Raw genomic sequence first — 21,390 nt, 5'->3', positions numbered from 1 at the left:
CCTATGGACATGAGCCCTTTGGGGTTGTTATTGTGCTATTGCAAGCTGGGAGCACAGTATCTGGCAGATAATAAGTACTTAATAAATAGTAATAACGGCTAGGACATATGCTTATTCTCTGCCAGGGATTGATCTCAGTGCTTTATGAATATTTATGCAGTTTGTCCATATAATCTTCTCAACATGAGGCATACACTGTCATCATTTCCACTAACAAATGAGGCCCAGAAAGATGGGGTCACTTCACTGAGCTAGTAAAAGGCAGAAGGAAAATGCGAGGCCAGGCCCTGGGGCTCTTGAATTGTGCTTTTAACTCAGCTCATTCTACCTCTTCATTTCAATGCTATTATACAAACCAGTAAGCCTTGGCTGAAAGGAAACACCCATGTTGTGTATGATTCGGCACAGGGGCTGGCAGCATGTGTGTGTGTGTGTGTGTGTGTGTGTGTGTGTGTGTGTGTGTGTGTAGATCTCTGCACGGGCTGTTGTGTTTTCATCTGCTCTTTGTTCTGCATGATGCTGCCTTGCTTCTGGGGCTGGCATCCCTTTACCATTCTGGTTGGTTCTCCCTAGAGGACTGGGGAAGAAACTCCTTGCTACAAGACTGGCTTCTATATGGGGAGAAATTAGATGAGGGTTTGTCTGTTTTCAGACTCCACCAACATGCGACTGTCACCATGAGAGTATCAGAGAACAAAACTACCACTGTGCTGATTCTTGAACACCTCCTGGCCCACTGAGATGCTATGGTACTGAGGCTCATGTGGAAGACCTGCTGTGACCTTACGGAATATGAAAAGGAATATGAAAAGGAAGTCGGCGGCCACTTGTGTGGACAAGAGAATACCTTTCTTGCTCTTGCACCACTGTGTCCCCCTTCTTCCAGAAAGACAGCGCCCTGGGGGAGGCCCTGGGTTTACAGTCCAGGCTCACCAGACTGCCCACCTGGGCCTGAACCAACTTCTTCATGGGATTCTTTGAAAAATCTGGAGCAGAGGCTGAAAAGAATGAAAGAAGAGAGAGAATGAGAGATCATCGATTTAATGAGCACTGGATCATGTTTTTAACTTCCTGTAAATCTGAAAGGTTGACAGTACAGCCGTGTTTAGATTTAACGTGACAGGCATGATGTTGGCACCAGATTTATTTGATTTATGGTGCACCACTCACGGGGTTTCACTGTTAAAAAAGAAATGTGTGCTATGGTGTTTGGGGCAGGCCTTAAATCTTGAAACAATTACTTTATGTAGGAATTTTTAATGTTGACTGTAAAGGCTTTAAAATAGCTCACTAAAGGAGATCACTTAGTACAGAAAAATTTTAAAAGCTCATCCCAAGAAGACGGGGTTAGGACTTATCTCTGCTGACTTCCAGAGCACAGCACTTGGATAACCATTTGTGCAGAGGCAGTCTTGTGCACTGTACAAGTGCTGGCAGCCTCTCTGTCCTCTGTCCACCAAATGCTAATATCACACAAGGGCCCCATCCCTCCCCCTACTTACAACCACCAATACTATCTCCAGGCATTTCCAAATACACTTTGGAGCAAGACTGTATTCTGTTGAAAGCCGATGTGCTACCCCATCAGGGCCTTGTTACCCTCTGGCCATAAGGATTGGTCAGTGATAAGCAGATAGATGCATAATGACTCAAATCAGGCTACCTGAGGCCACTGACCGCAGGGCTAGTGTTTGAGCTTAAGCTATTAAGAAAGCCATCATTTTTTCCCCATGGATTGACTATGATAATAAACTCAATTTCTTGGGAAACTTCACATGGAACCTAATACCAATGATGATATTTGCACCCTAGATCAAGTTAGGCTGAAATCTACAGTCTCCATTTAAACTGCATAGACTGATGAACTCCTTCTTCCTCCCCCTTTCATTCCCTCCCTCTACCTCCCTTCCTTCTTTCCTTGCCTATTTTATGCTATGCCATAACAGGATACAATGTTGAATTTTCCATCATTTGCAATGTAAGTGTCCTTTGGGAAAACTGTCCTAAACATGATAAAACATATCATTTCTCCTCTTATATCTTGTGCAACAAGAAGAAAAGAATTCATAATTCAGTTAGTGAAACCTTGGCTAATTAAGGCTTCAGTATGTCCAGTATTGGACGAGAATAAAGACAAAAGCAACCCCTTTGCAATCAAATGGTATTGATTCCAATTTCGGTATTTGCTTTGATGGCCCATCAGCAGGAAAGGCCCAGATCACTTTTGTGTTAAGAAGCATTCCTTCACCACAAACCTGGAGCTGGACAGAGATGGGTCAGGCCAACACTTTCTTCCTTCTGTGGATTTACTTCAACTTTTGGTTTCTAATTTTGTCCCTCATTACTACTTTTCCTTAGAAATCATTCAAATACATGCTTTGGTTAGAAACCCTGAATAATCATATTTGACACTCTAAGTGTTACTAGATGCAGGAATCCAATATGTAAAGCACATATTTCAGTTTCTTGCAAGAAGGAAGGATTCAAGAACAATGAAGAGCAGAGAAAATTGGTCTTACCAACAACCTTGAGTTCAGCACTGGAATAGACGAGGCCATGTTTGTTTTCTGCGATACACTGGAACATGCCAGAATCAGTCACATTTAAGTTTGATATTGTAAGGGCACCGTTTTCTATCTGTATTCTCTCCTAGACAATAACAAAAATGTCTTGCGCATGAGCAAAATTTTAGAAGAAAAAAATGAGCACTACTCACTACCATTTCAATCAGACACAACACGTCTACCTTTTCCTCAGTGTATTAAGCGGGCTCACCTGAAATTGAACCTTTTCCTTCTTTGAAAGTTGAGAGACACACTGGAAATATGAATAAGCATCATATAGCCCCAAAATACATTAGTAAAATAAATAAGAAAGCCAGAAGTAAAATATGGAAGTCCTTTTATTTTTTTTTATTTTTTTTGACTGTACTTCATATGTCTTTATTATTTTTTTCTAATGATTCATTTTTATTTTATTTATTTATTTATTTATTTTTTTATTGTTGGTCGTTCAAAACATTACACAGTTCTTAATATATCATCTTTCACAGTTTGATTCAAGTGGGTTATGAACTCCCAACTTTACCCCGTATACAGATTGCTGTATCACATCAGTTACCCTTCCATTGATTGACATATTGCTTTTCTAGTGTCTGATGTATTCTGCTGTCAGTCCTATTCTCTACTATCCCCCTTCCCCTCCCCTCCCCTCCCCTTTTCTCTCTCTACCCCTTCTACTATAAATCTCCTTTTATTTTTAACCCATGTTAAACTTTCAGACTTTGAAGGATGTTCCATTGCATCAACTGAAAAGATTTTCACTACAATTTTTTAAAAACCGTGTGAGTTGGAAAATTATAAATTTATTGTACAAAAAGTGTTCTTGAAAACACACATATTTACCAGGGTTTTTTTTAAAGAAGTATGGATAATTATGTCTAGAAATGCAAAGGAAAATAATTGGCTTAGTTAAAAAAAAAAAAAAAGAGCCAAGATTACATAGCTAGAGAGCGAAGGTGAATCAGAAAATCAGTGCTCAGGTAACAGGGCAACCGAGTAATAGATATAACAATTATTCTCCAGAGGCCATACAAGTTGAAAAACAGAAAAACTTTCTCTATTTGATTAAAGGAAGACCTTCTCTGGTTTCAATACCAAAACCACAGTGTATTATTTTACAGACTAAGTTCACAAAACCACAAATCACCCTTAGCCAATGAAAATATGCAAAGTTGCACATATCTTCTCATTGGGCAGACTGGGTACTTGACTGGGTTATTATTCTCCATTCATTCCACTCCTGAGATACAAAGGAAAAGAGTGAAAACCACCAGTCACTTTTGGTAGTGGGAACTAGAGAAAGCATTCAGGTAACACAGAGCAGGCTGAGGGCAGAAGGACAGGCAGGCTGTCTTACCTCAAGTACCAGGGCATCTCCATTCTTCAACCACCGGTAGGAGGGCTTGGGCTTTCCACTTGCCCGACATTCCCAGTAAAGACTCTCCTCCACAGCCATTTCCACGTCTTTTATGAGCTGAACCAAATGAGGCTTTGCTGTAAAGCAAACAGCAAATAAAAAATAATGAATATTAGGCTCCAGGTAACAGATTAAAGTGACCAGGAAGACAGAATCATATTTAATCCACTAAGTATCTACTGAGTGGACGTATAAAATTTGAAGATGGATGCTGCGATCTCTCATTCCCTAAGCCAAATTCATTATAATTCAGTTTTCCAAACTCTTTGATCTGTATGATATTCTTCAGGTGTCTTTTAATAGAGAGTAATGCAGGTACACAAAGTTGATTTTTTTCGAGTGTATTTCTGAATTATGAGATCACAAGTGATGACAACTTAATAAGTGATTGACGGTAAAATGCTGGTCTTCATTAGGAACTAAATATTAATTTTCATAGGACAAAAATTTCTATAACTGAGTAAAACAATTTCCATCAAGTTATAAATAACTCATAATTAAATACAAACCAGTGAACATCTCAGGAACCTCTGAGTGAATTAAAATGAAACAGCAAAAGATGGATAAATTGGTTTCACTTGAATCATATGATATTTTTACCGGAAAGAGAAGAAACTGATGCAACTTAAATTATGTATGCAAATCAGTTGGATCGAGTAGATTAATCATTTCCATTTATGTTTTACAAGGTATTTGGAAATTCTTTTTACAGATGAAAGCAATGTGCCACTTGCCATGGAAGCCACTGGATATACACAGTGTATTCCGCCAAGTCTCAGCTTGCAATCTAGATCCCAAACTGGGAGGTGAGATGACTTACTGGTTTCACGTTGCATTATGCATGCGATGTGTACTGTGGAGTCGTATTTGCATTCCCCATATGGAAGAACAGTTTATCTATTTCTATTTAATTGTGACCATGGGAAGATTTGTCTCTCCATTTCTATCTCATAAAATTGCTTTTTTGTAAATGAAATTGAAATGAAACTAGGGCTGTTTAGCTTTTACCAAAAATGTACCACCCTAAGTTTTTCCTTGTTTATTTTTTGTTGTTTTGTTTTTGTTTTTTCTCTGTTTTATATAAAACTACTTGCCCAATATGAAGTATAGTTCAGTCCAAAATCACTGCTCTCCACTTTATATTATAACACGTTTTCCTTTTTCAGGAATTACCATGCTGAAATGGAATGAGATCTCAAATAAACTCATGGGTAAGATTTTGACGGAGATTTGAGTTTCCAGCAAAAATTTCCAAGCAATGTCCATATTAGTATTCTTCTTCTCCAAATGGGAGGATCATTTGCTGGACCAAGCCAACCCTGGGATTATAACTGTCACATTAATCACAGTTTCCTCCTTTATCCATCACATGAGATTCAAATATTTTATCAGACCACGTTTTACATGAAATATTAGAACAGACAGAGAACTACATGGCATTTATTGAATGCACCATGTTAGTCTTCTAAAATGGAAACTTCCATAAAACTTTCTATGTCTTTAATTCATGATTTATTTCTTAGGTACATATCATATTATCTATAAAACAGACTAAAGCAAGAGTCTACCTTCTTTATGAAGTACAGCAGATGCTATTGGTTTTTTATTGTGCATTATTTTCTTCTTTTTCTTATTTCTAAAATAACCTCATGTTTTCATTCTCTCTCTGCTCACCTTTCCCATAAACCCCAAGGAAACTCCACCTTTCACTGTGTTCCAGAAGGAGGATCTTACATCAGTTTCCCTTACAGTGATTGCTTTATGGGTAAACATGCAGCCAAAGGGATCTGAGGAGCAGGTGGCTAGACACCTCATCCCTCCCGCCACTGGTCTGCTCCTCACTGTTGGTGGCCATTGTGGATTATAGCAGATACCAACTTGTGGAAAAAGGAAAAGGACAAACGAAGAAAGAAAAATAAAAATAAGAGACTGAGTCACAGTCTGATGACAAATTCCTGTTTCCCATCATCTGAGACATATAGTGCTTTATGATTGAGGCAGGGATTCTGCTACAGGGGGGTAAAGACACTGCTGAAACATGAAGACAGCTGGACTTTGCTGTGTACTCTCTCCACGGTCACTTCTTTTCCTGGGAGGGAGGAAAAAAAGACACTAGCCTACGTAGGAACAAAGGTGACTACCTTTGTGGGGGCTTTTGAGCTGTACAGCCATGTAAGTTAAGTGCTCATCGTCTCCTTACCACCTCCACCATTCCCACATCATCCCACCAACTGAGACCTGGACACCTGAGATGCTTCCCTCCATACCCGACTCCTTGTGTCAAAGAAAAGACAATCACAAGACAGAAGGACTTGCGCTACTAGTTCAGGTCTGTGTTTCATCCCTGACAGATCATAAAAGCTCAAGGCAACATAACTTGTATGGATCTCGTCAGAGGTGTTGCTTTCACAGACTTCAGATTTTTGATGGGGACCTGAGAAGCCCTACCATTTCAGTAACTGTCTGTGTACCCAGCTGGTCCCTGTAACATCCCCATGTGCTAACCAGGTGGGCACTGCACACTGTTTCATTTCTCAGTTTCCAAAACAAATAGACCATAATGCAATTTGCCTTTCACAAAATTGGTGAATGTGCACTAGTTTTTACAATGTCTATAATGATTAAATTGCAAATTCGTATTCAATGAGCTTACATTTATACGTATTTTACAGATGCAATTTGTAAAATCATGTATTTATACTTTCTAAATCATATTTTCATCAAAACCAAGGGGCTTGTATTTTTTTAAAACAAAAGGAAATTGGAAATGAATTTTGAAAAAAAAAGACAATCTAATTTTCCTCCAAAGAGACTCCAAATAAGGGTAACATTATTATTCTTTCCTTATCCAAATTGAGCAGTACATCAAATAAATGTGATTATAAATTAAAGGCAGCAAATAGAGTACAAATACATTATTGTACAGGACCAAATAATACTGATAAACTCAACAAGATTCTGAGTTTATTTGGATTCTCTGATACAGTAATTGTAATTCTTCCCAGTAGGCAATTTTTTCTGCTTAGAAAAAGACAAGAAAGAAAGATATAAAACCTCCTTTCATAGAGAAGAGAGCAGACAGAAAGGAGATCTCTCTCTCTCTAATGTATTAAGGGTATGAAAGGTCATTCTTAAAAAAGTATGAAATACTTCATTACCATATGAATTATTTTAAAATGCAAAGGGAATAAATATCCAACCTATTGCATATTTTTATTTCTTTTTAATTCCTTCCTGCCACGACAGATGTCCATCCTCACTGAGCAGAATAAGAAAGAATAAAATGCAGAACATGTTAAAAATGGAGATTCTGCTACAATCTCCCCACAATTTGCAAATCCAATTTGCCCAAGCCAGGGATGCTCACCATAGTAGGTGAGACGCCCTCTGGCCACATTTTTTCCTCGTGAATTCTCAGCGATGCATTCATAGGAGCCTGCATCTTCCTGCTGGAAGGTAGGGATTTCAAGCACACCATTGAACTTCCTCAATTTGATTTTGCTGGGGAAAGGCATCCCATCACTTCTTCTCCAGTTAATCTGGGGTACAGGGCTAAGGAGAAAATCATCAATTGGTTTGCTATTGTCTGGAAGCCTTTTGGACTTGAAAAAAAAGAAAGCTTTGGTTAAGATAGATCCAAAGTGGTGGGTTTCAAATGCATAACATTCCATTTTCACTTACGCACATGAGGACAAAAGATTTAACCCTTGAAGTTGATATTTTAACAAAAATAAACTGCATTTTTCTTGACTAAATTCATGATCTACAGGAGAAAACAAAAACCGAAGCCTAAAGTATATAATACAACAAATGGACACGAGAAAGAACACCATTTTAGTTCATGAAATTAGGCAGGCATAGTAATTTTCTCCATCTTGAAAATTTCAAATTACATTATATATGTATACTATATATGCATATTTTTTCCTGCATTATTTCCTTCCTTCTAAATGTAAGTAAATTTTAGAAGTAAAGGGGATCCTGTCACAATCCACCCCAATCTCCTACAGCAACCCAGTGGTAGAGCACACATACGAACATAACAAAACTTACTTTCCAAGGGCAAAACATTCCAATTTCACAGTTGAACCTTTAGCTGCCGGGAGAGTTTCTGCAAACTGAACTTCAATTTTGGGCTCGTATTCTCCCATCACACCTGTGAATCCAGAATATTAAGTTGATAGTGCTGCCTTTGAAATTGCCCTGTTTTCTTAAATAAACTTTATTTTGCTCCCTGGGGAACTAGCTTTTTGTGGTGATTTAAGTTACTCACTGGTGCTAACCTGGCTCAAACATGCAACATTAATAAGCACTTAAGAACTTGGAATTCTCAGATTCATAAGTATTTACAAGTTGTCCCATTACAGGGAACACCGTGCATTTTTATACTGTAGAAAATGGGAGGTTTCTGTCACTCTGTATTCAATGTGGACATTTGGAGTCAAACTGAAACAAACAATGAATGCATTGAGACTTCCTGAAACTTCCTAAGGAACAAAAATTATAGTGGAAAATTTACTTCATGGTACCCCAGTAGCATAGACACCAACCTTAAACTTATTAAATGGCTCCCTGGAGTCAAGAAATAGTGACTTAATAAACAGGAGAGGTCAAACTCAATTTTAAGGGCCCGGAAGGTGTTTCCATACTGTGTGTTCTGGCATTGTGCCCTATTAGATGTGACTTAGTTAAAATGAGTCCCTAGCTAAGGGGCAGCAAATCTGCTCCCACTGCTGCTCACAGACTCTTAAAACAGCAGCCATGGAGGTGTTGATGAAGCAGATTTTTAATTTTGTTTTTCAGTGATGCCTTTTAATCTCTAAAAAAATACTCAGGGCTTTAGGAACCTCCAGCGGGCAAGTCAGAGCAGGTGACTTCCTGGGCTTGATGGGAACAAAACCTGGGTCCCAGCTCTGGGTCCTCAGGCCTGCTTCAGTGCTCCCCTGCTGCCATCTTGAAATTCTTCATGATCTTTAAATGAGGAACCCCTGTTCCATTTGGCAGTGGTCTATGAAAGCTATAGAGGAGGTCCTGAGTAAGAATTATGTAAAGGACCTAGGGTTTACGTAATTATTTCTGTCACCTACTCATCAATAATCTTTGCCCCCCTCTGAGTGATAATTTTTCCAGATATATTTCTCACTTTTCCTAGCTTGCTTCTGCCTGTCGTCAGGACCCTATTTGCAGTCAGAGGACACTGAAACATTTCCTACCATCAGAGCGCAGCATCAGGGGAGTGGGGGAGCCCAGCACTCTGGCATGCGTCACCATATTTGTCACTACGCAGGTGTAATTCCCCACATCAGATGGCTCCACCTTGGCAATGTAGAGGTGCCCTGTCTCTTGAGAGACGAATCGCCGACTATCTTCTTCAACAAATGATGGATATTCATTGAAGATCCAAGCATAGGATAGTTCTAACAAAAGTTGGGGGAGAGAGAAATAAATTCCATGATTAAAGTCAGTTTCTCACAGGAGACCTGAAATATACAAAATTACCTTCGCTTCAAAGGCATGCTGGGTGGTTTTGCTGTGGTACCAGAAGAGAAAGAGATGAAATGATTCTGCATTCCTTCTCTGCTATGATGGAAACAGTGATCAGCATCCTCTGGGAGCCATGATATTGCTCTCAGCACCACCTCTACTCCACAGGCCTCCTAACCAGCCTCTGGCCTGGGTCTTCCTCCCTTTTAGCCTGTACTTCTGTACTGTGCATTCTATGCTATTTCAAAATTACCAACAGAATCAAGGCAATTCTGACATCAATCTCTGCACAACTTTCTATCTTTTTGGGAATAATGCATAATTGCTTAACCTCAGTAGGAGTCCCTTCAGGGCCAAGTCCCTGCTCAAAGTCTCTCAAAGCCTCTCTTTTTGTTTCCTTCACTTTCAACATTGTTATTGTTTGGGTGTGCAGTGCCCTCCCAAAACTCCTAACTTAATGCAGAAATATTCAGATGTAAAATGACTAGATTGTCAGAGCTGCAATCTTAACCATCCATCTTACTTTTGATGGACTGACTGGGTGGTCACTAGGCAGGAGGAGCAGGGCTACAGGAGGTTAGTCGCTGGGGGTATGTTGTGGAAGAGTATATCTTCTTGCAGTAGGTTCCCCCTGCCCTCTCTCAGCTTCCTGGCTACCATGAAAAGAGCAGAACCTCTCCACCAAGTTCTGCCCATCTCAGGCTCAGAACAGCCTCTAAAACTGTGAGTCAAAATTAACTTTCACCTCCTCTAAGTTGTTCTTGTCAGATATTTTGATCACAGTGACAGACACCTGATTAACAAACACCAAACCACAGTCTGCTGACTTCCACAGGGTCTGCAAAATTTCTCTCCAACATCAGGAATCAACTCCTCAAGGAAGATTTCCTTAAAGGTCCTTATCTTGGTTGGGCTCCTAAATAGGGCAACCCAAGGCATCTTTCAGGGAATGCATTTATCACCCAAGAAGTCATGATCTATTTACTTATCTGTGTTCCTATCATGTGATAAACAAGTAATGCTAATTTTACTCCAACTGTTTCTCTTTCTCCTCAAATTAGGAGTGGAAGTCAGTCATCAGGCTTCATTTCCAAGTTCTTGAAGCATCCAAAGGCATTTAATAAGTCCTTGATCAACACTTGTTAATTAAGGATGAATTCATGCTACTGACTATGCAAGTAAAGTCTGCTATGAGTGTTTCCATGAACTTCAGGGCCTATGAAAAGCAACTTTATGCAGAAGAGCTCTTGTTCTCTGCAATAACAGGGGCTAAATAATACCATGCTGCTTGGTTCTAGTTGGCTGAGATCGTTCAGATGCCAGTGAGTATTGAAGCACAGTAGCTGTGGATGGCTCCTGGACTCCTACTTCTCTGCTCAATTTTTATTTTTTTTTACAGTTGTATTGGCCTTACCGTATTGGTTAAATAATGTAATGTTTTCTTGAAAGAACTTTTGGAAAATAGGTACAAATAAAAATAACTAAAAAGTGACAAGTTCAAAGGCATTTAATGTATCATTTCGATGGTTAAAGATCTTTGAATGTGGTAGGGTTAGGGACAGGAAACCATTATACAGATCAGACTGGGCCAATGTGTGTGATTTGGAGGAGAACTAGAATAAGTCGAAGCAGAGTGACAGGTGACAGTCTTGCACGACTAAAGAACAAACCTGGAAGGACAAGAGAACTCTCAGCAAAAAAGGAATAAAAACACTGCAGGTACAGCCGAGGGCATGTGAAAGGCCAAAATGGAGAAAGCTTGCCAAGAACTTGGAAATGAAGACTGACGACTGACTTCCACTCCCAAGGCAAACATAAACGCTCGGTGTCTCCCCAGATCCGCCAATGAGCCGCGAAAGGAACGCTCAGAAATCTAGTTTTAAGGTTGAACTGATTTTTCAGTCATGTTAGTAAAGCATGTTTCATGAAGGTCTAATGAGTCAGGCACTAGGTTGTGAAATATGAAGTTGTCTACTGAATTGTATGAAAATAAAATGTGTTGCAAGCCTCCACCCAGCAGTTACTCTCACGCCTAAACTGATTCCTATTTAACCACCGTTACAACAGTACTGAATGAACTATAAAGACAAATAATGATGATAGAGTAGGCTGAATTTATTCTGTAACTATTAAAACTAGCAGCTACTGTTATCTATAGCCCTCTGGGGTCTTTCTGCTGCTCTCAGTATCCAGACCTATGTAACATCCCCAATGCCCACAGCCTCACCATGCTTGAAGGGAGGCAAGGGAATGTGCTCTTCTTCCCAAAGTGTTCTGTATGTGAAATCAATATGGCTGCCCTCTCTCTTTCCTGAGGCAGCCAGAAACTTCTATGGCTCCCCAACATGGAACACTTTTACTGGGCATTTGGATTAAGAAGTCAACTTATTAAACTAATTTATGTTAAAATGAGAACAGGTGATGGAGAGAACTCACAATCTGCAGCAGAAAATTCTGGTAAATTCATACAAGAGAACATCAGAGAGCAACAAGAATGCAGGGACAATAGCTTTGTGCAACAAATAACCCAAATGTAATTTTAACTGAAAATATTCAACATTAAAACAATATATGTAAGACTATATTTATAGGCTTTCTTTTAATTCTAAAATTAATATTGGTAATATTAAATGCTGTTAAAGTGTTCTATTATTATAGAGATTATGATGGTTTTGTCTATATGACATAGGAATGGTTGTTAGGAAAAATAAAATGAAGAAATCACATTAAAATCATTTTGAGTTGTTCCCTAAGTGCGCATGAATACATAAATATGGAAAAAATCCAGGAGATTGACTTTGGCAGACAGAGATGTTCCACTCGGGTGTCATTTTAGGAGAACCCACCACATAGAACACAGTTGACCCCAGCCTTTGCCTGCAGTCCTGTGGGGGGTGGCCACGCACCCCCAGGGTAGTGCAGAGCTTTCTGACTGGCACAGGATTTTTCCAACTGGCAGCTGTGGCTCGAGCACCCCATCACCATGGCCATGGTGTTCTCGGAGCTGGGCAGCAGTCTTTCTTCCTGTAAGGCTTTCCTCCTCTTTCTTTGTACACAGATATAGGAACCCAGTATCTGTGAACTCAGCCTGTTTCTGTGCTGTCCCCCTCACCCTTCACAGGTACTTCTCCAGTATCTTATTTTTTTTTCTTCAAGTCTGATCTTTTAACTATATTATGACTTCTGCTTTTAGGGAATCGAGGAGATAAAGGTTGCTGAAATTGAGTCACAGACTCTTCTGTATTTGGAATGTCCCTCCCTTTGGATCTGCAGGAAACATCCATCTGCAATGACTTCCTTTCCTAGGGATCACTTCCTCTCTTCACTTTCACCAAACTGATCCCCTGTGCTCACCCTAGGCTCTCCAAATATGCACAGCCTGACCTGACTGACAGATAGACCCTGCCCTCCACACAAGGGAGGGTCATGGGCATCCCAGTCCACAGTAGCATCCACTGACCCTGTCCGGATGCCCCACCACAGGAAGAAGAAAACAATTCTCCATTTATGGGGCCCTCACCACTGTGGTGAGGCCCCAAACCTCCCACATAACTTGAAAGAGCTGCTGAATAATAAAATGGTCTTCCTCTGTAACAGCCTCAGAAAACCAAGGCAGTAAAGATCCTCAAATGGGATGAAGAAAAACTAACGTAATTTTCAGGAAAGATCAGGAGAAGAAACAGCAGAGACAGGAAGAGGAGAGGAGCACTGGGGCTAGAAGCGGTCATGCTGAAATTCGAATCTGAGACGGAGGCAGGAAAGCAGAAGTATGCCCTTGGAGTGCTGGGAACAATGAGGTAAACGTTTGAGAGAGAGTTTGGGCCTAATGCTGGTGTGGCAAACACAGTATCTGCCCCAGAAGTCTATCCCTGAAACCTGGGAACCTGTAACCTGGCACGGTAAGAGGAACATTGCAAATGGAATTAAAATAAGGAGGTGGAGATGGGAAGATTGTCTTAGACTTCATGGGAGGGTCAAATGTGATACTAAGGGTCCTTAAAGAGAAAGGCAGGGTGTTTAAGGCCAAAGAAAAAAGGATGTACAGAAAGAAGTAGGCGAGGAAGTCAGAGAGAGGCATCTCAAATGTTGTGACCTGGGACTGAAGACAATGGGAAAAGCCATGAGTGAAAAACTGAAAGTGGCCTATGGAGGTCAGAAAAGACCAGGGTCTAAATCTCCAAAAGGAGAGTGGCCCTGCCACCTCCGGACACCTCGATGTTAGTGCCATTCACCCCTGTTGGACCTCTGTTCTCCAAAACTGTAACACAATAATTGTGAGTTTTTATAAGTGACTAAGTTTACAGTAATTGGTTACAGTAATGACAGGAAACTAACATAAATGATACCAGCTAATAACAATTGAGAATTTATAATGTGCGACATACCACGCTAAATGCTCTAGATAAAATTTACAAAGGAAAACAAATGAGCAGAGACAAAAAAACTGGAGGAAGCCTGTATTGGGAAAGCCCAACACAGAAGCAGGCAAGATCAATGTAATGCAGGGAGGGAGTATCGGAGTATTCAAAAAGAGGCAGATAGATATCAAACTACAGCAGCTCAAACCAAATGAATTAGTGATTATTTTTTTTACAGAACTTCAGACCCTTAAAGACTCATGGAAGAGAATCAAATCTGCATTTAATATGGTTTTGTGTCATGAGAGGTCTGCAAAAATTTGTAGCACCTACCTTTGTTTATAGACTTTGTCTTTGAGATGGAATGAAACATAACTTTTATGTCTTAGATCTGCACTAACTTTTCATTTATTGCCTGCATCACAATGTTAAAATATATAGGGCCTCACTCTAAAAGCAGTTGAGAACTGTGTGATATATTGCATTCTGAATAAAGTAAAAAGTATCTGTTATAATACTATCAGAGTTTACTTATCATAAAAATCTGCATTTGCAATAAATGTTAATTGTATACTGCAATGGAAAATATATATCACTTCAGCATTCTTTGGAGGTTTTTCAGGATCATTTTATGCACTATGATAAATAAAAAGCTGTAATAAAAATGGTAATTTTATATACTCAAATGAGCTAGACTTTACAGAACCTTTCACAACCTCTTGAGTAAATCGTAAGCACATTATGCCAAAACAACATGGCCAGTGGGCTCTCTATTAACAATGCTATGTGAATATTAGGAATATGAAATATTTTTTATTAGCTAAGAGGATTTACCGATCAAAGTCATAAATTAGGAAAAGGAAGTACTGACAATCTACTTTGTAAAAGTAATATGTGATGAATGATTTCAGTTCTCTGGCCACACTCCTACCCAGGTCACTCAAATATAAAACCAGTCAGTTTAACATGAAATATGTCACTCTAGTGTTTACCTGCAGAAATATTAATACACATGCTGCTGGCACTTAAGGGTTTATTTCTAGTTCCATTATAAAATTCCATTATGAGGGAGATTTAATCCTTTGCCCAGGCATTTTCTAGAAGAAATTCTGTCAAACAAAATTGCAGTTTGGCAAAATTGTAAAAGTCACTTGGGCCATCTTCTGTGGTGCCAACTGGGAAGTCTGACCTACTTTAAAACAAGACATGTTTAAAAGTGTGTGCAGGTCTGCCTGATGTCAGTCAAGATTCTTGTCACTCACATAGCTGGGAAGAGAATTCTGCTCCAGTGCTTACAGATGACACTTCCTGGGCAGAAGGTCTGTTGCAGTACATATTCAACAAGCTAAAACACCATGATGGAAAATGGGAGATGACTGAAGGTTTGAAGGACAAATGGCCAGTGGTCAGGAAGATGTCTATACTGAAGGGTGCAATGTAGCTGGCCTGCTAACATGCCAGGGGGTCCTTTCAAAACCTGTTTTATAAATGGTTACTTTGGAGGCAAGATGACCATAGAGAATGGGTTGCTAGTTCAGACTATAAACATCTACCAAATCCATTCTGATCTGGAGTGCCTCTAAGTCAGACTTGTGTGGGTGCTAAGATAAAGAGAACCATGAAAGGAACCGGATTTCCTTTCTTCCTTCTTCCTCACGGCTGGTGTGCACTGGTATGGCCAGGGGTCAAGACTAGACTCTTGCCTCCTTTGTAAACAAAGCATTTTGAAGCAAACTCACATGCGTTCAATCACTCTGGTCTGCCTGTGGCTCCTTGCATGCCGTGACTGCAGAATTGAGCAGCTGCGGCGCGGACGACATGGTGGGTAAAGCTTTCAATATTTATCTGACCTTTCAAGAACTTTTCTGATCCCACTCCAGGTCAGTGTTATCTAAAGACCAAGTTAAGAGCCTGGCAATGTCCTTGCTGTCCTCCGTTACCATACCAGCTCTTTTTGTTGGCGATCATGTTGTCCTGACTCCCTCAGGGAGCTCCTGCGGGCCCCCTGACATGGGAGTACTCCACAACTCCAGTCTCCATCTCTTGTTTTAGTGACAGCCTTACTGAGCACACGTGGGCCATTCCACAAGGTCACAGACCCATCCAGTAGAGGACGCAGTATTCTGACACACTCTGTTACCACCATTTTTAGTCCAACCCTTGTCTTTTAGGATTGTAGTGTTTTCTGTGGGTGCCAGCCTCATCCATCCTCCTCTGACTCTCCAAGGCACCGCCATCCCTTGTCTTTCTTTTAAATGCTTCCTGCAGGAGGCTTTGCTCTTAACAAGTGACTCCATCGTTTTCCTGGTCCCATAAGGATGTAGCAGCATCTTTGGGATGATCAAGTGAAGCTCTTTCCTCCATATTTGTTAGTGTGGAATCACAGAGAGCACGTCTAAAACCATTTTATGTATTTGTGTGCATACATGAATTCTTTTTCTCATAAAGGATTTATTTATTTTAAATTAACTTTCCTTTTCTAATCACCAGGTCAAGTTATATGGGTAGGATTGAGCTTGCCCTTCCCTCTTTCTCCAAGGAGATCTCAAGATGAGGTGTTGGAAGTTTGGGCCATAATCAGTGACTCTCAAAGCATGATGTTCAACAACGGCTTGGAATAAATGAGGAAGACAAGCAAAACCACTGCAAGGCATTTAGTTCCTTCCACAAGCTGCCCAAGAAATATAGCAATTGCCAAAGAAGAGACTTTAATTGTTCATAGGGAAAAATGAGAGCTGACTAGATCGACACAGAGTTACTGTGATGCTTTATGAAGACCTGGCAATTCCCTCAGGTCACAGACCCAGCAATTACCATAATCCCCAGCCTATACATAGGTGGACTTGGTGTAGAGGGAGGGGACTTCAGAAGAGAACCCCAAATGATAACAGTGGCATTTAACATAGAACACACTTTGTATTTTTTTCTATGCTTCCTCACCTTTGTTATAAAAATGCACCTTTTCCAAAGAATTCAGATTCAGTGAAAAATGGGTTAAAGCAATCCGAGAGGAGCTCCAAACCAACACAATGCAGGAGACTAGAAGTTTTGTTGCCAATAGCTGCCTGAACACTCAAATGAAGCATTCTGCAGTGGCACATGGTGTACCTGGCATGCACCATCTGACATGCATGTTGGTATGCACATCTTACATATTCACTAGAGCGCTGTATGGCTGGCACCTATACTTTCTTCTGTACTTATAGAGAACAATGTATGACTTTTTATAACTTCAGTGACAGTAAATAACATTTTCTTTTTAAGTAGAGTCCAGGAGAAAGTAAAGAATCTTACAGCTCATGGGAGTGCTAATTGGAGCCAATTATAATTTGATTGACCTGCCTTGCTATTAAAATGATATGCAAAATTTACACTGCCCTTGCAAAATGGAAATTTTCTTCAGAACAAGCTAACGAGAGGAAGCCCACCCTTTAATGAATCCAGAGGTGGTACTTTTGGGCTATAATTCCCACATCAACCCTCACAAGCTAATTCTGGAGAGGGGCTGTAGAGGGCTGCAAATGATACAAAAGAACCCTGTAGATGGGGAAAATGTGCAATAAAATAACTGAAGTAATTAAGGACTAGGGAATAAAGGAACAGCATCACAATAACTGTCCATTCCTCATTAGGTCTCATTTTCTTTTATGAAAATTTAAACTCTTTTTAAGAAATGTCATGGGGCTCAACTGTTCTCTTGCTGTGTGGCTGATTTTTTAAAGGCAGAATAAAATGTCCATTTTCAGTGGTAAATAAAAATGAGGTCATTAGCAGAAAATGAAGTCACCCTGCCACATTGTCTTCTTACCAGGGATAATAAATGACCCCTTAGGACTTTGGAGAAATTTATGCTTTATTCCTGTCTTGCTTACACCCATGTATACACCCACATGGAGCACTGGCCCTCGCTATCAGTTGCACATCAAACCTTTCATCAAAGCAAATTTAGCACCATTTTAAAAGGAAGCTCCATCTTTCTGATCTAAATTTTCCAAATGACTAGATAAATAAAAGGTGATGGTTTCATTGTCAATTACACTATGGAAACAGTGCAAAAACACCTGACTTTTAAGAAATAGTGGCTATTTAATATTTGATTAGAAAAGGGCAAGCAATTAAGCCTGAATATCTGAAATAAACATGGGAATGAGGAAAAGCGATACCCAAATAAATCAATAATCAAAAGTAATTCCTGTGTGTCCTCCTACTTAGGAGGGCTCTGTCAATGCTAATTTCTTTGGACTCAAAAGATAGGCTGGAGATTTCACACAGCATCGAGTTCAAGTCAGATACAGAAGGCACTTAACAGGCTCTGAGGAAAGTGGTAGAAAACAGAGTTGGAAAATCAGCATTTGTGCTACCTCAAGGTCTCTGCTTCTTATGCAAAGTAATAAATATGTACTCTTACACACGCATTGGTTCGCTGCCCCCACAGTTTCTAGGCCTCCACTGTCTCCGCTATGCAGAGATATAAGGAAAGTTCTATATCTATCTCACCATTGCACTGTAGAAATTCCTTGCAAAGTCTGGGAAACAATGACAGCAGCACTTTCTGCAGTTTTAATAATTCAGCCCTAAGAAAAGGCTACTGGTGTTAAACAGGATATGTGTGCATGTGTGTGACCATTCAATTTCAAATTTCTCAGAAATGTCTTATTTGTATTGTGTTTGAACCTTATGGGAACTTTTCAGCTCTTTAATTTTAATTGACAATAACTATATATTTTTAAATGAGATATGACATGATTTTCCATAGAGGTATATAATGTGAAATGGTTAAATCAAGCTGATTACCTTATCTATTAGATCACTATCATACTTATCATAATTTATAAGTATCATAGTTATCATTAGTAAAAGTACCATATACTAAATATTTCATTGTGAGAACATTTAAAATCTACTCTTTGGGCAACTCTGAATTATAAGATACCTTATTTTTAACAATGCAATAGATCTCAAAGTCATAATCCTCTGTCTAATGGAAAGAAACTTCTCTCCCTTCGACCAACCTGCCCATTCCCCTGTTTCACACGTGGTAACCCACCATTCTACTCTCTGCTCCTATAATTTCTATTTTTTAGATTCTACATATTACTGAGATCATGCAGTCTTTGTCTGTCTGTGCATGGCTTATTTCACTTAGCATAAGGTCCTCCAGTTCTGAACATTCAGTTGCAAATGACAGAATTCACTTCTTCGTAAAGATGGAATGTCATTCCTTTGTGTATACATACCACATTTTCTGGTCCCTCTACCAGTTGAAGGGTGGATTCTACATCCTGGTCCTTGTGAAAGATGCTGCCATGGACATGGGAAGGTACCTCTGTCTCCAGCAATGATTTCATTCTCATCTTTGATTGCAACCATTTACTACATTGACCAGCATATTGATCAAATCCTCATACTGCTATTACTTTACATTAGATGCCTTTTTATTAATCTCTCCCTCTTTATCATACACCATAATCAATGTAAAGAATAGTTTCTGGACAAGGAAAGATTCATGACTAAAGGAATGAATCTTTGTAGCATACTTACAACTTCTATTTTCTTTTTGGGAAAAAAGAAAAATGAAAGAAATTAATTCAATTAGTAAATACAAATGTTGCTATAGTTCAGGGAAAACTGTAAATAGAACCATCATACTTAATTAAATATTTGGATTGGTTTAAAAGAGTATTCTCCTTTCTAACCACTGAGAGCTACTTTCTAACAATTGAGAGTAACCCAGTCTCTCTTCCACTATTTGCATTGATCAGGAACAAGGAACAAAAAAAAAAAAAAAAAAAAAAAAAAAAGGAACAAGGAACAGTTAGATGAAACTTAACTAGAAAATAATATGTTGCTTTTATTCTATCCACACCTTTTACTTATGAGCCTCTTGAAAATGAAGGCTGTTTATATCACATGAGATTCTTTAATGTTTTTCTGATCTAAAATTGATTTCTACTAGTAGTTGTCTACTCTTGAAGTTAAAAGGGCTTTTCTTATCTCTTATTTATCAAAATTCCTCCTTATAGTTTACTAATATGCCATTTTCAGTAACAGACCAATATGCTGTGTTAGCCAATAAAAGCATATAAGTAAGAATGGGTGGCATTTGGAGGTCAGCTGTGACCAGGCAACATTGTAACTATTGTAACTACATGGTTCTGTATAGGGCAACATTATAACCATGGGATTCTGTAATGCTGGGTCCCTGCATTGCACAAATCTCAGGTGACTTTTTCCAGCTAATGGATTAGTGACCTTTCTACTCAATTCTCAAGGAGAAAACTATTCTGATTCATGCTCTAATGCAAAAAAAAAATAAAAAAAAATTAAAAAAAAATAAAAGAAGAAGAAGAAGAAGAGGAAGAGGAAGAGGAGGAGAAAAAAAAGAAAATATAATGCTTCAGTGTGATTTGCAAACTGTAGAGCAAGTATCCATTGAGGTAGGTAGAGTTAAAAAAAAGAGAAAAAGAAAGAAAAAGGAAAAGAAAAGAATTCAACTTAAAATAGGCAGCTGAGCTCATTTTGTCCCAGGCAAAAAGGTTTCAAAATTCATGCCATAACTCTCAATTGTTAAAAAGGGAATGGCCTTTTAAAGTGACCCGAATATTTAATATAATCTAAGTATTGTGGTTCCATTTACAGTTGACCCTAAATTGAAGGAGTTTATATTTAGTAATTCAATTAATTCCTGTCATTTGCATTCCCCCCCAAAAGAAACAACTTAAAATAGAATGTAAAAACACCTGTGCTTTTCTTTAAAAAAATTTTTTGTCGACTCCAAATATATTTACCTGAAACAATACCAAGAAAGAAAGAAAGAAAGAAAAAAAGAACAAAGAAAAGAAAATCAATGTAACCACCTGCTCCTTCTTTCAGACATTTCCCTATAAGGCAATTCTAATAAAGGAAACAGGCCCATTTGTGAAAAGAAAAACCATCAAGCAAGTAATTTTCAACCAACAAGATGCAAAATTTTTCTATCAAGAAAAAAAATAAGTAGACCTGCAGTTGAAGAGCAAAGGGCTCCACCTTGATCAAAGGCAAGAATCAGTTACCTAGGAATTCTGAACTGTTTGACATAAATGTTCACTGTTCCTTTTCCCCATGGAAGAATAGTAAACTTCATTTCATCAACTACTAATTCAATAGTGCACCTTCAATATATTTTCCCTAATGATACTGTATTTCTCTTTCCATAAATTCATAAGAAATAAGTTGTTCTGCTGATTTCCCTTGTTTCCTTTCATTGTTTTCTTTAATATGATGTCAGGTGACATAAATATCTCTCTTTTTTTTTTTTGCCAATTACAGTCAGGCAGTTGCTGGTCTACAGCATGTGACAGCATTGCCTCTATTTTAGTTGCACTGTCAAACTCAAATCCTCTGCTACAGAGAGTTTTCCCATCTTCTAGAGATCCTGTTGTTTAGGACCCTGAGAATTTTAACTGCCACACTGGTTTTGTATTGTATTTTATTTCAACAACATATCTTCTGGGCAATTTATGAACAAGTTAATTTCTTTCACCTCTTTATTTTATTAATTCAATTAGCTGACCCTCATCTGGCAGGCAAT

The 21,390-nt window shown here is 39.0% G+C and overlaps 1 protein-coding gene across 2 annotated transcripts in view; it reads right to left on the bottom strand.

The window, feature by feature from the left end:
* Cntn3 (contactin 3) overlaps nt 1–21,390 on the bottom strand; it is a 325,624-nt gene that overhangs the window by 81,535 nt on the left and 222,699 nt on the right. For both annotated transcript variants that reach the window (XM_005333886.4, XM_078033577.1), the window contains exons 6-11: nt 9,192–9,395; nt 8,032–8,134; nt 7,346–7,530; nt 3,919–4,055; nt 2,520–2,649; nt 848–998 (exon numbers count right to left, since the gene is read on the bottom strand). In XM_005333886.4, coding sequence (XP_005333943.1) covers nt 848–998; nt 2,520–2,649; nt 3,919–4,055; nt 7,346–7,530; nt 8,032–8,134; nt 9,192–9,395 — 910 coding nt within the window. The remainder of the gene's footprint in view (nt 1–847; nt 999–2,519; nt 2,650–3,918; nt 4,056–7,345; nt 7,531–8,031; nt 8,135–9,191; nt 9,396–21,390) is intronic.

This window comes from Ictidomys tridecemlineatus, chromosome 16 (assembly GCF_052094955.1).
Source record: "Ictidomys tridecemlineatus isolate mIctTri1 chromosome 16, mIctTri1.hap1, whole genome shotgun sequence".
NCBI classification, from domain to species: Eukaryota; Metazoa; Chordata; class Mammalia; order Rodentia; family Sciuridae; genus Ictidomys; species Ictidomys tridecemlineatus.
The sequence above is the reverse complement of the archived record's forward strand: the minus strand, read 5'-3'. Positions and strand labels throughout refer to the sequence as shown.